The sequence below is a fragment of the Culex quinquefasciatus genome, chromosome 1, assembly GCF_015732765.1.
Source record: "Culex quinquefasciatus strain JHB chromosome 1, VPISU_Cqui_1.0_pri_paternal, whole genome shotgun sequence".
NCBI classification, from domain to species: Eukaryota; Metazoa; Arthropoda; class Insecta; order Diptera; family Culicidae; genus Culex; species Culex quinquefasciatus.
In genome coordinates, this window is record NC_051861.1 from 69617335 (window position 1) to 69633564 (window position 16230).

Consider the following 16230-nt stretch of genomic DNA (forward strand, 5'->3'; position numbering starts at 1 on the left):
TGCTTTTTAGAGTTCTACTTTTTGCATTACAAAAAGGATAAGTTGGATTGTTTCTTGCGTACATAGGACAAAAGCATACATTTCCATCAAGCACCAAATGTTGGCATATCAACACCCTTTTGTTTATTTAAAACTTTTGAAAAGGGTTTTTAATTGAATAGCTCAATCAAAATTCAAATGATTCGCTCTACAGCATTGCCTTGGCGTTCTTGATTGCGAGATTCCTACTCGAAACTAGGTATTCGAAGGCTTGATTGTTGATGCAATTGCAAACTTCTTTTTACACCTATGCTTCCATCCACCCCGGGATTCGAACTGACGACCTTTGGATTGTTAGTCCAACTGCCTACCAGCGACTCCACCAAAACAGGACCCAGGGAGACGACTCCTACATCTGGATTGAGCTAACGACCTAACCTCTAGTTTAGACCGGAGCCAACATTTACTTCCCCATCCGATGGAAGGCGCAATCAGACAAATCTCGTCTCGAAAAATGCCACCGGGACCGTCTGGGATCGAACCCAAGCCGACTGGGTGAGCGGCAACCACGCTTACCCCTACACCATGGTTCCCGGCTAGCTCAATCAAGACCTAATTCGGAATGTGATCATAATTTGATAAAAATGTAAAATCAGCCAATTTAATAGAAAGGGTTTCTTACCTCTGTGCTTTAATCATAACATGTTGAAAATCGTTTTATGAGAGATTTTTGTTTATAAACGTGAATTGATATTTTCAATCATTTTCAAACATTGCAATTCGTTTTAAAGTAAATGAGCAATTCTCTACCAAAACCGGAAATGGATTTTATTTGTATTTTTTGATTTGGCTCAAACTTTGTGGGGGCCTTCCCTATACCCAAATATGCTATTTTGTGTCATTGGTTCACCCATACAAGTCTCCATACAAGCAGCTGGCAAACAGCTGTAACTTTTGAGTGAATTTTTGATCAATTTGGTGTCCTCGGCAAAGTTGTAGGTAAACTAGGTGGATTTGAGGATTTTTATCAACTTTTTTCACTAAAACTTAATTTCCCAAAATACGTATTTTTGATTTTCGAGATTTTTGATATATTTTAGGACAAAATCCGCAACTTTTGAGCCATAGAAAACATGGTCAAAATCTGCCGCCGAGTTATGATTTTTGAAAAATAGTGATTTTGGAAAAATCGAAGTTTCATGCAAAAAAGTTTGACATTATTTTTAATGCAAAATTGAATTTGCAATCGTACTGATAAAGGGCTCCGTTTTCTATTTGGTTTTTCGATATAGTGAATGAGTGACCATTTCAAAATATTTTTTTGAAAAGTTCAGAAAATTTGCTATAAAATTGTCTAAGAGACATTGAAGATTGGACCTCTGGTTGCTGAGATACAGCGCTTGAAGAAACACGAAAATTGAAGTTTTCTAAGTCTCACCCAAACAGCCCACCATTTTCTAATGACGATATCTCAGCAACTAATGGTCCGATTTTCAATGTTAATACATGAAACAATCGTGAAATTTTCCGATCCCTTCGAAAAAAATATTTTGAAAATTTTAAAATCAAGACTAACATTTTAAAAGGGCTAAACATTGAATATTACGCCCATTTAAAATGCTAGTCTTGATTTAAAAATTTTCATAATATTTTTTTCGAAAAGATCGGAAAATTTCACGAATGTTTCATATATTAACATTGAAAATCGGACCATTAGTTGTTGAGATATCGTCATTAGAAAATGGTGGGCTGTTTGGGTGAGACTTAGAAAACTTCAATTTTCGTGTTTCTTTTTCTTTAAGCCGCTGTATCTCAGCAACCAGAGGTCCAATCTTCAATGTCTCTTAGACAATTTTATAGCAAATTTTCTGAACTTTTCAAAAAAATATTTTGGAAATGGTCACTCATGGTCACTATTTTTAAAATTGAAAAACTGCAAATATTTCGCTAAAATCAAACTTTCGGTGGCTATATCTAGAAAACGGAGCCCTTTATCAAAAAATATGTAAAGTACTTTTCGATTGCAAATTCAATTTTGCATTAAAAAATAATGTCAAACTTGTTTTTGCATGAAACTTCGATTTTTTCCAAAAATCACTATTTTTCAAAATCATAACTCGGCGGCAGATTTTGACCATGTTTCTCTATGGCTCAAAAGTTGCGGATTTTGTCCCTAAAATATATCAAAAATCTCGAAAATCAAAAAATACGTATTTTGGGAAATTGAGTTTTAGTGAAAAAGTTGATAAAAAATCCTCAAATTTTTTTCCGTGTACCTATTTTTTTCTCAAAAGTCCTCAACAATACCTACAACTTTGCCGAAGACACCAAATTGATCAAAAAATTCTCTCAAAAGTTACAGCTGTTTGAATATTTACATACCATTTTTGTATGGACAGCTGCCAAAATTGTATGGAGACTTGTATGGGTGAACCAATGACACAAAATAGCATATTTGGTCATAGGGAAGGCCCCAACAAAGTTTGAGTCAAATCAAAAAATACAAAAAATAAAAATGGTCGAAATCGGCCGATTTCGTAGAGAGTTGCTCAAATAAAAAAATGCACGCATAGAATAACAAAACTTCTAAAGAAACCTAAAAAACTTTTGGAAGAACTGATTTAGTTATTTAAGGAAGTGCTTACTTATTTTATTTATTTAAGGAAGTGTTTATTTATTTAATTTATTCATGATAAACCACCATGCACGAATTCTTATCGAATTAAACATTCTTTCAATAAAATCTTTTGCTATCCAATAGATGGATTTGAAATGTTTTTGGTAAAAAAAAAAAAAAATTATGATGATTAAATGATTAAATGATTAAATGATTAAATGATTAAATGATTAAATGATTAAATGATTAAATGATTAAATGATTAAATGATTAAATGATTAAATGATTAAATGATTAAATGATTAAATGATTAAACGATTAAATTCTTAAATTCTTAAATTCTTAAATTCTTAAATTTTTAAATTCTTAAATTCTTAAATTCTTAAATTCTTAAATTCTTAAATTCTTAAATTCTTAAATTCTTAAATTCTTAAATTCTTAAATTCTTAAATTCTTAAATTCTTAAATTCTTAAATTCTTAAATTCTTAAATTCTTAAATTCCTAAATTTTAAATTCTTAAATTCTTAAATTCTTAAATTTTAAATTCTTAAATTCTTAAATTCTTAAATTCTTAAATTCTTAAATTCTTAAATTCTTAAATTCTTAAATTCTTAAATTCTTAAATTCTTAAATTCTTAAATTCTTAAATTCTTAAATTCTTAAATTCTTAAATTCTTAAATTCTTAAATTCTTAAATTCTTAAATTTTAAATTCTTAAATTCTTAAATTCTTAAATTCTTAAATTCTTAAATTCTTAAATTCTTAAATTCTTAAATTCTTAAATTCTTAAATTCTTAAATTCTTAAATTCTTAAATTCTTAAATTGTTAAATTCTTAAATTCTGAAATTCTTAAATTCTCAGAAAATAAATAAATGTACCATTATTTTGAAATTTTCGATATTTTTATCAAAGTAAGATCACATTCCGAATTAGGTCTTGATTGAGCTATTCAATTAAAAACCCTTTTCAAAAGTTTTAAATAAACAAAAGGGTGTTGATATGCCAACATTTGGTGCTTGATTGAAATGTATGCTTTTGTCCTATGTACGCAAGAAACAATCCAACTTATCCTTTTTGTAATGCAAAAAAAAGTAGAACTCTAAAAAAGCAAAGTATCTACTTCCTGCGAACTGAACATTTATTTGCATTGTCAATGGGATTTTTTAAAATGTTTGGTTTAATCAGCTTAATTATTTATTGTTGGATCAAACGATCCGCACACTGAACAACAGTGGAAATCCTTCAACGAGACCCTATGCCGCACTTATTGCATCTTAGCTCATTTTAATAATTAACGCCTTCTTTCCCTTAAATAGTAGAGAGCCTGGAGCTTATTAGAGAACGGACATCTCAAACCAAAAGTACCAATCGAAGCACGAGAAATGTCAAACGGAGGTACCAATCGAGCATAAGACAAAGGATTTTGCTCGATTGGTACCTCCGTTTGACAGTTCTTGTGCTTCGATTGGTACTTTTGGTTTAAGATGTCTGTTCTCTAATAAGCTCCAGGCTCTCTATTAAATAGCCGTCCCTTAACTTTTGTTTTAACCTGTTTGCCAAAAGAACGCGAGACAAAATACCTGCGGTAATAAAACAATTCTGAAACGAACTTTTTTCCACAATGCGATGGGCACACGTGGTTTGTTTTCTTACTGTCACCCTCCTTCCAGCAAACATGCGGCCGCGCGCGCGTTGATCAAGTATGCTTTGCGCGATGCTCTGTCAGGCGTCGGTTTGATTTATTAAGGTACCATATCAGGTTTTCTGGCTTCGATTTTTTCACCAATAAAATTAAAATAGCGGCTTTAGGAAAAGAATTCGGGAAATGGTTATTTAGAGAGAATTGTAGAGAGGATCTAGGAGCATCGTTTTGATACATAAAACAAACCATTTACCTGCCATTTACGCAAAATAAATGCAAAAAACCAACAACACTAGGGCAAGGAAAAAATGTAAAGGCTCTGTAGGCAGACTTAACTAATGTTTAAAAAATTTCAAAAATCATTTTTTATCGTGAAATTTACTCAGCTTTCACATGAAATCAGAAGCGAAGCTTTTCGTGATCACAATCATGAGATAAATCGATTTTAGTGTAGAAACTCCTCAAAACAGTAAATTCTACTTAACTCGGTTTAGGATGAGAATTCGACCATACCGTAGAAGACTTTTTTTCATGTTTCGGGGTCCTTTAGGCAACCACCAAGTATCCGCATCCATGAACCAAACACCCTGTATAAGTAAAATATTGTTTTTTTTTTCTCAACATAAAGTAACCGTTCAAATATATTCTAATCTGATGTGTCTAAGTGATAACAGTTCAATTGTAAGCAAATTAACATGTTGTACCATGGAAATGTTCCTCTTGCCCTAACGTGTTGTTCGTCTTGCCCCACTAGTTGAGTAGATTGCACGAAAAATCAATAATTTTACAATTAGTTTTTTTTAGTAAAAAAATGATTTTTTAGAAACCTGTTCTATCAAAATCTTAGTCAAGACCTGGAATAAGATGATTATCAAATCATCCGAATGATTTATTTTTTTTAATGGGTTTTAACGAGCACCTTAGCTCGTTACACTTGCCCCACCTTCCCCTAATAGTTCTATACAGCAATTCCCCACGAAAACAGCATGATTCGAAAAAAAGTTCTCCGATCGGGCTACACATTTTTTTGGGGGTTCCTTGGCTAAAATAATTAGACCCGTATTTTTTTTTTGTTTGGCCAATAGGGTGACCTACACCGTGTTAGGGTGGTCCGAAAATTGGCAATTTTCGTCGATTGCAGCAAGAACCACATTTTTCAAAAACGGGAAAATGACGAAAACGGCAAAAAATCTACTTGTTTCACTAAAACTGCGATAACTTGAAAATTTTAGCGATGACCTATACACACGTAGAAAAATATTTTGTGCGATCAGCCTGTACGAGGTTTGATTCAACAATTTTTTTGTTGAATATAATCAACGCCGATTTTGCGTTGAAACAAACCTTGATTTTTTCAATTCCACAAAAATCTTTTGTTGTTTTGAAAAAGTTGCTTTGACGTTTAGCGTTGATTCAACAAAAATCTTGATTTTCAAATCAACAAAATGTTTTGTTGATTCAAATATGCTTCATTTTTCTGCGTGCATGTTTGGGTACTTCTTTCAATTACGAAAACTTTTGTACCCAAACATGCTTTATGACGTTTCGCGTACGCACACTAGCGCACCATTTGATTTTGCTGGCCGGACAAAATTTAACCTCACTTTTTTCGTGTACGTACACACAATACATGCGCACGTAAATAACTCTATTTATACACTGAAAATATGCCACACTTTTTATTCAAGTGCCCAAACACTTGAATCTAATCTAATCTAATCTAATCAGACCCTAGCGCAGCCAATCTTTCGAAGGGATCCTGGAGAGTGCCTTAAGTTAGATGACGCCTAGCACTCTTCTTGTCATTTATTAACATTTGTAGTGCACCATTGCATCGGAATGCATTGAAACATCACAAGCGTTAAAGCGGCCAGGCCTACTGCGTAAAGCCGTATCGCAGAGAGGACTCGTAATTGGGTTGAGTTTGAGCACTGAGTGTTCGAACAACAACACAATTCTGAATCGACAAGGGAGGAAGAAGCGTGGGGACACACCACCATACGCTCCGAGATTTTGGTTGTATTCGTTGGGAGCACCATGCTAAGAAGGTTTGGTACTCCGGGACCCTCTGGGATGGGACATTGTATTTCCACGAATGCCCTGGACACTATTTGCCGTGATTATAGCGCCACAACTCGCTCAAGTGCCCAAACACTTGAATGATTGAAAAAAGTCACATCGTAGATCTAATTGGTTTTTGTTTCAATATGAATCTAAACCACTATCTTGAATTGTTCAAAGTGATGAGCAAAACACTTGAAATTGATCTTAAGATCTACCCAAAACAGGCACTATTCAAAGTCAACGTGATTATCCACTTGAATTTAATGTGTTTCACTGATTGATTTTAGCGCGACTTTCATCGAAGGCTAGAAGCGAGGCTAGAACGAATAGAACAAAAAAACACTCCCTTTTTCAACTGGCCGGCTGGCGCAGTGGTAGCGTGCACAACTAGCAAGCGAGAACGTGTAAATCGCTTGTACGTACTTTTATTTTTCAACACCATTTAAAATTCAAGTGTTTGGCTATTGACATTATTTCATAGCCAATCACCGAAATTTCAAGTGTTTTGCGATTGATATTTGAGTGCTCTGTACAGCAGGGCCAGATCATGTGTAGAACACTTCGTTGAGCTGTGTAAGTTTTGCTCAGTGTAGGTCATCGCTGAAATGAATGGGCGAACCCCTAGGAAAAAAGCATGACGCGTTTGTGTGATGCTTCCGGTATCTTCGCGTTTTTCGGCGTAAAATTGGCGTATTCGCGGCAAAAGTGGTTTTATTCGTTTGTTAGTGAAGAGAGTCACACGGGAAATGTGGAATATCAGTGATAATAGGTGTTAGAATCAGTTTTATCGCGATTTAAATTGTGTTGTTTTGGTATAAATTGTTCAGCCATATTTGACAGGAGGAAAACAGAAGAAAGAAAAATCGACGAAGAGAAGCATAGAGTTATCTAAGCCCGTGCTCACGCACACTAGCACACCATTTGTTTTGCTGGCTGGTACAAATTTTAACCTCACTTTTTTCGTGTACGTACACGCAATACATGCGCACGTAGATAACTCTATAGTTGGAGAGATTTGTGTTGGGTGAGAGTACACTGAAAATACGCCACACGTTTTATTCAAGTGCCCAAACACTTGAATGATTGAATAAAGCCACATCATAGATTTAATTGGTTTGTGTTTCAACATCATTCCAAACCATTATCAAATGCAAGTGTTTAGGCGATTGAATTTTTGGTATTTTTTGACATGTTATTGTCATTCGGGTGGCTCAAGCTTTTCAAGTGTTTTGCTCATGAATTTGTCCCACTGCCTTTAACTATTCAAAGTGAAGAGCAAAACACTTGAAATTGATCTTAAGATCTACCCAAAACAGGCACTATTCAAAGTCAACGTAAAGTCCACATGAATTTAATGTGTTTCACTGATTGATTTTAGAGCAGCTTTCATCGAAGGCTAGAAGCTAGGCTAGGACGAATAGCGCAAAAAAACTCACCCGTCTTCAACTGGCCAGCCGGCGCAGTGGAAGCGTGCACGACTAGCAAGCGAGAACCTGTATTTCGCTTGTACGTATTTTTATTTTTCAACACCATTTAAAATTCAAGTGTTTGGCTATTGAAATTTCAAGTTTTTTGCGATTGATATTTGAGTGCTCTGTACAGCAGGGCCAGATCATGTGTAGAACACTTCGTTGAGCTGTGTAAGTTTTGCTCAGTGTATTGGTTCGAGTAGCTTGCGAGAGGTTGGCCGTGAGATGACATTTACAGAGATGAAGAAAAATCGAAGAAACGGATATTGTGTGTGTGCTGCAGAAAAAGAGCTTTTGCTCTGGCAAGCAAAAATAAGGAGAGGCTGTGTAATTTGTTGGTGTGAAGAGCTGCTGAGCGGGGCCGGCCCGGCGGCTCTCTGTTTACAGTTGGACTCGATGATGTCGCTGATGATCGGGTGAGAGCGTTCTTTTTTGTTCTCTTTTCTGCTGCTCTAGTGGGCTTGGTTAAGAGAGGAAAGTACTGGATGATTCATTCAAAAAAAGTGCTGTGGTCGTTGTCGGTTTGCTAATGCACATTTTCCAGCAGTTAACACACGTTAGTTTTCGGTTTGGGACAATCCATGAACCACGTGGATACTTTTTTTGAAATCTCAAACCCCCTCCACCGCCTTCCTCCCCCCTCTCGTGGTCAATTGTCCATACTAATAAAAACTTTTCTGTGGGGAGCGTGGCTATTCGCCAGCAACCCTCCCCCTTCCCCTAAAGTGTCCACGTGGTTTATGGATGGTCCCATTTTTATTAATTGGGTCCTAAAATGAAGCTTAGATTGCTGATATTATTGTTTACAGCCATAAAGCTTATTTTTCGGAGTACAATGACCCTTTGTACGACCACAAAGAGTTTAAAATGGATTTTTAAATAAATTTTGAAAAATTAACCTCGCGATCCTTTTTGACAGATAAGCTCCTACTTGACAGCTCGTTCCAAGGAGACCATAGTTGATCCATCGAAAAAATGTTGTCTTGTCAAAAACATTTTTTTGCATTAAAATGAAAAAAAAGTGATCAGAAATGGTATCTAATCGTGTTTTTTACCGTTGCACATAAAAATTGACAAAGGGCTTTAGTACCCAATTTTGCTCACAGCAAAGCCGCTTCCGTAAACGTAAAAATTAATCGTATTGGAATAAATGATGATTGAAATTTAGGCGCATTTTTTTTGTTGCCCAATGGGCATTGGGTTAAGTTCACTGCGACCACCTGAGAAGGCTATCTTTTGTGATGTACCCTGGTTACTGTCCATACTACAAATTACTCGTATACATTGGATCGGAAGACGAGGGGTTATTTTGCAGACATGGTTTATCCCAATTCGGCGCAATACAGTCGATGAACTGTATGACCTTCTTGGGATGGGTGTGGTGCCATACATCGTAAGGCGTAAGAAGGTACGATCCAAAGAACCGCAGCCTTCGAGACACAAGTGCTCCGCAGAAGCAGAGTAAATGTGCCGAGTTTTCCAGCTCAGTTAAGCAAAAACGACAGAGGTTGTTAGGCCACCTGCCGATTTTGTGCAGGTGATATCTGGCAGGAGAATGTCCTGTTAGAAGCCCTGCGAGTATTCGTAGTTCCCTACGGTTTAAGCCAAGAAGTTTCCTGGCAATTGAAGGACTTGGAGTGATAAAAGTTTTAGCTTGTCTCAATCCTCGCATATCGCCCCAGATTGAAGCGATTTGCGATTGTCCCCAATTAGTTATTTCTTGCTTCACGGCACTTTTTGAGATTCCAAGGAACGGCTTGGGACCCACGAAGATGTTTGATTAGCCTTGTCTGGCAAGTTCATCAGCCATTTCGTTGCCTTCAATGCCGCAGTGCCCTGGGACCCAAAACAACATGACTATGTTATGCCGAGAAGCAAGTTCCCTGAGGGAAGCGACGCACTCCCAAACAAGTTTGGATTCGCATTTAGAGGATTTTAATGCCAATAGTGCAGCTTGGCTATCCGAGAAAATACCGATTTTTGCGTGCCTATAATTTCTCATAATACACGTCCTCGCACAGATGTGTATGGCATACACTTCTGCTTGAAAAACGGTAGGTCACTTTCCCATAGATATGGTTTCCCTGGTTCGAGGACCGAAGACTACAGCTCCAGTAGAAGTGCTCATTTTTGAACCATCCGTAAAGAAACGAATAGTTCCTTCTGGAAGTGTAGGTCCTCCATTACTCCACATTTGGCGATTTGTTTCAATCACCTCGTATGTAATGTCCATGTTGGGCTTCACCTCCATGCAGTCCGAGACTGAAGTTACAAGGGGGGAAATGTTGAAAGCCTTCACGATCCGCGAGTGACCCGTTCCATCTCCTTCCACCCAGTTGTTACACCGTTGTAGTCGTAGAGCGCCAAGCGCTGCCTCCTGCTTCACGTGTAAATGTAAAGGCAGAATGCATAGCATGGCTTCCATGGCCGCGGTGGGGGTTGTTTTCATTGCAATCGTAACAGAAAGACATGCCAGTCGTTGGAGCTTGATCAGCTTTGACTGACATGTCTTCTGTTCAGTCTTCGGCCACCAAACGGTCGACGCATAGGTTACCCTAGGTCGAGCGATGGTGGTGTAAGACCAGAATGCAAGTTTCGGTTTAAGTCCCCAGGTTTTGCCGAGCATTTTGTTGCACGCCCAGATAGCAGTAGTTGCCTTCTTTATCGCATAGTCCAGATGTGCATTCCAGTTCAGCTTTTTGTCAAGGATTACTCCTAAATATTTGACCTCAGAACTGAAGGTCAGTTGGGTTCCTTTCAAGGTAGGCGGCCTAAGGTCGTGTTTCCTCCTGTTAGTAAACGGGATTATCACGGTTTTGTTGGGGTTTATTGTCAGCCCTTCCTGCTCACACCACGACATGGTGCAGTTTAGAGCTGACTGTAGACGGTCCGATAACGTTCCGTCGTACTTCCCCCGGATGATTAAGACTACGTCGTCAGCATATCCAATGACTCCATAACCAAGTAGTGTAAGTTTTCTTAGAAGACTATCTACCACCAGCAGCCAAAGCAAAGGAGATAGTACTCCCCCTTGCGGACAGCCTTTGGCTGCTGTTATTGTGATAGATGTGTCTCCTAGCGATGCTGAAATCTCTCTGCTCGTAAGCATAGCATGAATCCAGCTCGCAGTTGTTCCATCGACGTTCCTCGACCGGAGCGCTTCATTGATGGCTGTGTACGAAGTGTTATCGAAAGCGCCCTGAATATCAAGAAAAGCACAAAGTGCAGATTCTTTATATTTCAGTGCGTTCTCGATACGTGACACTAACGCGTGTAGGGCAGTTTCGGTCGATTTGCCCGCTTGGTATGCATATTGGTGTTTGTGCAAAGGGAAGTCCTCCAAGAACTCCGCCCGGATGTGGTTATCCGTGATTTTCTCCATAAGCTTGAGCAGCGTCACTGTCAGACTTATGGGTCTGAAGGCTTTGGCATCGTGGGGTCACTTCTGCCGGCCTTAGGTATGAAGATCACCTTAACTTTGCGCCAGCTTCGAGGGATATAGCCCAGGGTGAAGCTGGCTCGAAGTAAGTTGATCAACTCAGCCATTATGGTGTCGGCTGCTTTTTGGAGAAAGATTGGAAGGATGCCGTCGGGTCCTGCAGCCTTCAGTGGTTCAAACGTGCCGAGGGCCCATCTGATTGAAGACTGGTTGAACATTCGACGGGCTAGGTGGACTGACTCTCTTGATGGTCGACACCATACGCCATCTGCAGTCCGGGTACTAGCTGCATCCTCCTCTCTTTCAGTTGATTCTGGAAAGTGCGTACTCATGAGTACTTGCAGTGTTTCCTTGTTTGTGACAGTGAGAGTGCCTTGCTCGTCTCTCACCTGTCCTAGACCGTTGGAATGGTCTTTTGACAACGCCTTTTGGAGTCGGGTTGCTTCAGACATCGAGCTTATGTCCTCACAGAAATTAGCCAGGCTAGTTTTTTTGGCTCTCCTCAACTCCGCGTTATACTTCGTTAGGGCTGCTTTGTAGGCATCCCATTCGGAAGTGAGCTTAGCTCTGTTGAATAGCCTTCTAGCCTTCTTGCGGAGACTGCTCAAGCTTTCGCCCCACCACGGTACGTCCCGACAGATTTCCCTTACCTTCTTAGGGCAGCTTGCCTGGCAGGCTACCGTGATCCTGCGTTGAAGAATATTCGCTGCAGTATCCAATTCTTCGGGGGTTCGTATTCGTGAAGGAGCGTCTTGTTTGGACCGGCAAAGGTGACCTCGAAAGGCGTTCCAGTCCGTGTCATTTGGGTCACGAAACGTTTCCCTTTTCAGTTGACTGGCTTCAATGTCAAAGACAATCTGTCTGTGATCAGACAGACTAGCTTCTTCAGAGACATGCCCGTTTTTTTTATTTTGTCTGCACAAGCAGCACTACACAGAGTGAGGTCCAAGACCTCCTGTCTTGCGACAGTAACAAAAGTAGGTTCATTGCCCTTATTGCATACATTGACGTTGTTAAACGTCAAGTATTCAAGAAGGCGCTCACCTCTCTCGTTAACATCCGTGCTCCCCATATCGTATGGTGGGCGTTCGCGTCACAACCGATGAGAAACGGTTTATTGACAGCCCTACAGTATCGCACAAGTGCGGCCACTTCTGGCGGTGGAACATCGTCCTGGTCACCAGGAAAGTAAGCAGATGCAACAACCATCTCCTGCTTTCCCTTGGTGGTCGGGACGGTCACCATTGCTGCAACGATGTCTCGTTGGACGAATTCCATGATTGGAGTACACTTGATGTTTCCGCTCAGCAGAATGGACGTTCTTGGTGTTGCCTGCGTATTGCTGTAGATAAATTTACTGCTTTGACAGGACAGTCCAAGGATTTTGATCCGGGAACAGGATGGCAGTGTCCTGCAGCTTTGTATTTGATGTGTGTTGAGGATGCGGGTTCCTCTTGTATAGTACATGAAGTACTGGAAGGCCACATGAGGTCGGTTTTGGATTGTATATCTGCACCTGAGAGTTTTCTGAAATGCTGTTGACGAGTGGTAAAATACCGTGCTCATCGTAGCGAGGGTGCTCTAGCGGTGAGGTTGTTGCGTGAATTTTCAGAATGTTCAGCTGTACCGGTGCTATATTCGCAAAAAAGCGAAAATATGCTTGTGGTTGCCTAGTTTTCGTCAAAGACTGTTGCGTAACCTTACCATCTCTCGCGGAATTGCTCCGAAGAACAACAGAAGGTTCTCGTTTGGTACTGGATAACTCTCCTACTTCCTTCCACATGTGAACCTTCCTGTGCATGTCTCTCATACGTTCCGACACCGCAAACTGCTCTCTACAGTTTTCCGCCGACTCTTCTCTCCTAGTGGTGTCCTCTCTTCCGGCGGATTTCATGCTTCTTCTTCCTTTCTTCCGCGTTGGTTCCAGCTGAGGGAAGCAGCTGGCACTTGGGTTTTGGTTTTGATCATATTCCATGTTGATAAACCTTGTTTTCAGGACTCCTACAAAAATCAACTGTGACTCGGGCCTGCAAAGACACAGAGGAGACTACATACTGTGTGGGGCGTCTTGGTACCACGCAGGCTCCGTTCAGACCTGGATACTTCTTGCTCCCCTCCAGACATACATCCCTTGGCACGGATCGCTTGACACTGTAGATTGGGGATTGGGATTTGGGAAAGGGATTGGGGATGGGGAATGGGACGTGGTTCTATGTATGGCTTTTTGCGAGATGAGAGCAGAGGACAACAGTCATCTCAACGTTTCCACTTTACCCGGGCTAACGACCGGCAGTTCCAGTTCACGATGTGTTAACAAGACCACTTATGATTTTGGCACATATTCCGTTTGTCAGCGTTTCCTGGCGGGAAAAATCTACGTGGAATCAGCTGTGCAGACCTCATGTGTGACAGGAAAGCAGGTTGAGCGACTCCCACGCGAAAAAAAAATTAGGCGCATAGATCTTATCTTTCCACAGCCGGCTGTCTAAGATTAGATCTCAAACAAATATTCGCGTCGGGATTAAAATATAAAACACACTGAAATAATAATAACACTTTCTCAGCAGCCGCATCTGACTGCTTGCTTTGAGAATAAATTTTCAATCCTGTTCAAATTAGAGACCCTAAATAGGGAGACTGGTCTAAGCTTGCTAAATCGATCTGGCAACGTATGTTTTGAGCTTGGCAACACTGATATGTTTTGCTGGGCGTAAAGACAAATGCTCGTTTGGATACGTCAAACTCGCGTCTGTTTGGGTACGTCAAATTCACTTCGTCCAGTCTCCCTGTTTAGGATCTCTAGTTCAAATAATAAACCTCACTTAATCTATCGAGGTTTTAAGCGAAGATGGCGTTCGAATGGTGAACGCCCGAAATGTCAAAATCACGCAGTGGTACCAACATTACGGAACAAGTGTACCATGGCATGACAGCCACATTTTTTCTAATGTTGGTGCTACTGCGCGATTTTGACATTTCGGGCGTTCACCATTCGAACGCCATCTTCGCTTGAAAACCTGGATACGGAATTGTCTCAACAGTACACTGATGATCAACATTACACACTGTTCAGTTCACTTTACATTTTCAGTTCAAGTATGATTACACGAAAGTGTGTAATCATACTTGAACTGAAAAATCCCATACAAGTGTGTAAAAGTGAACTGAAAAAAGTGTAATGCTGTTTACCAGTGTAGCATCCGATTGCTTGCCTTGAGAATAAAAATCTAACAGATAACTTCATTTATGCCAATGGTCGTATCGCTTAATTAGGGCGACTCCCAGACCTTTACCCATCACAACTACCATCTTCACGCGACATTTACGCATCCTCGTATCTCGGAATATTGAAAACATAACTTCACCATCGTTTGATATGTTATGTAAAAAATTTCGAGGAATCTGATAAAAATGTTTAAAGACATTGGCTCTTTGGTCCCGAGACCTTCAAAAGAGCATTTTAAGTTTTCATTTGACCTTTTCAAATGTTAGGATAGATATTTGAAACTTTTAACGCCCAAGACAGCTAAAATCGGTTGGGATGGTGTGGAGTTTTGATTTATTGAAAATGCGTTTTTTTGCAAAAATCGACGAAAATTGCCATTTTTCAGACCACCCTAACGCGGTGTAGGTCATCCTAATGGCCAAACAAAAAAGAGGCTAATTATTTCGGCCAAAGAAACTCCAGAAAAAAATGGAGCACGATCGGAGAACTTTTGTTGTTTTCGTTGGGAATTGCTGTATATTTATGATTTTTTTAAAATGTTTCATTATATTTTATCCTTAATTTTAGATAATTATCAAAATGTTATGGTTCAATAACGACATTAAAGAAGCTGTTGACACCCCTCGCATACACCACCAGTTGATTCCAATGGCGCTACAATACGAATTTGGAAATTTGGACGTAAGAATGTCTCTGTACATTATATACATACGTAAACTAAAAATGTTTGACTTTTCAGGGAGTTCTGCAAGGGTTAGAAGCAAAGGGTCACAAAACCTTTAGATATCGTGAAAGAGGGTCCATAGTTTGTGGTATCGCGCAGAATGGTACTGGAATATATGCCAATGCAGATTTCCGTAAAGGAGGCGAAGTTGTTGGGTTTTGAAATATGCGTAAATTTAAGGTAGACTAATTTAAATCTGACTTAAAGGTTATAACACAGACAACAGACGTTTTGGCTCGATAAGGCCGATGCAAATATTTAAAAAAGTTTTTGTCCCTCGGCCCAGGCCGAGGTAAAGGGGGCAAAAATAAAAATATAAAAATTTAAATAACAAGCCATAGTCTTCACATTTAAATGAAAAAGTGTTTTAAAATGCATTTTACACTAGTTCAGTTGTTTTGTCATCATTAGTTTTCAAAAAATCTAAGATCTGACAAAAACAAAAATTGAATCGAAAAAAAAGATTTTGCATCGAAAATTTTCAAAAAATTTAAGATTTTTTAATAAACCCAAACATGCTAAAAATGATTTTAAACGCAGGAGAATGTATTTTAATTTGATTTCAGCTGGTTGCACTTGAATTTTCATTGAAATTTTGAAGTTTATTGTAAAAATATTTTTTTTGCCCCCTGATTTTTCGGGCCAATTTTGAAGGGGGGGGGGGGGGTGACAAAAACTTTTAAAAATATTTGTACCAGCCTAACCACCTTGTGTAAAAACATGGGGCGACATCTATATCTCACTACAGGCAGCTCGCCCGTAGCCATCACAAGCTGTCAACTTCGGCACCAGAACAAAAGGTAGCTGTCAACTTCGGCACCAGAAAAAAAGAACAGCTGTTCGTTGCGGAATCAAAACAAAGTAAATCCGCACTGTAATAAAGTGGTTATTGTTTTAAGAACAATTTTACCGCAATGTACGTTTAAAAGTTAGTGTATGTTTTTGAAGTGATTTTTATCAATTTATTTGCAAAATAAACTACCAAAGTTAAGATTATTAAGCACACATCGGGCCGATGACCTAATTTAAAGTTGTACTTTTATCACATGAAACGTTTTATTTAACTAG

The 16230-nt window shown here is 39.1% G+C and overlaps 1 protein-coding gene across 1 annotated transcript in view; it reads left to right on the forward strand.

Moving 5' to 3' along the window:
- Window positions 1–15458, forward strand: part of LOC6049897 (scoloptoxin SSD14) — a 49407-nt gene extending 33949 nt beyond the window's left edge. Inside the window, 2 exon segments of the mRNA XM_001866542.2 lie at window positions 15006–15119; window positions 15178–15458. Of these exon segments, the coding sequence (XP_001866577.2) occupies window positions 15006–15119; window positions 15178–15324 (261 nt within the window). The 3' untranslated portion in view covers window positions 15325–15458.
- Window positions 15459–16230: the final 772 nt, after the last annotated feature.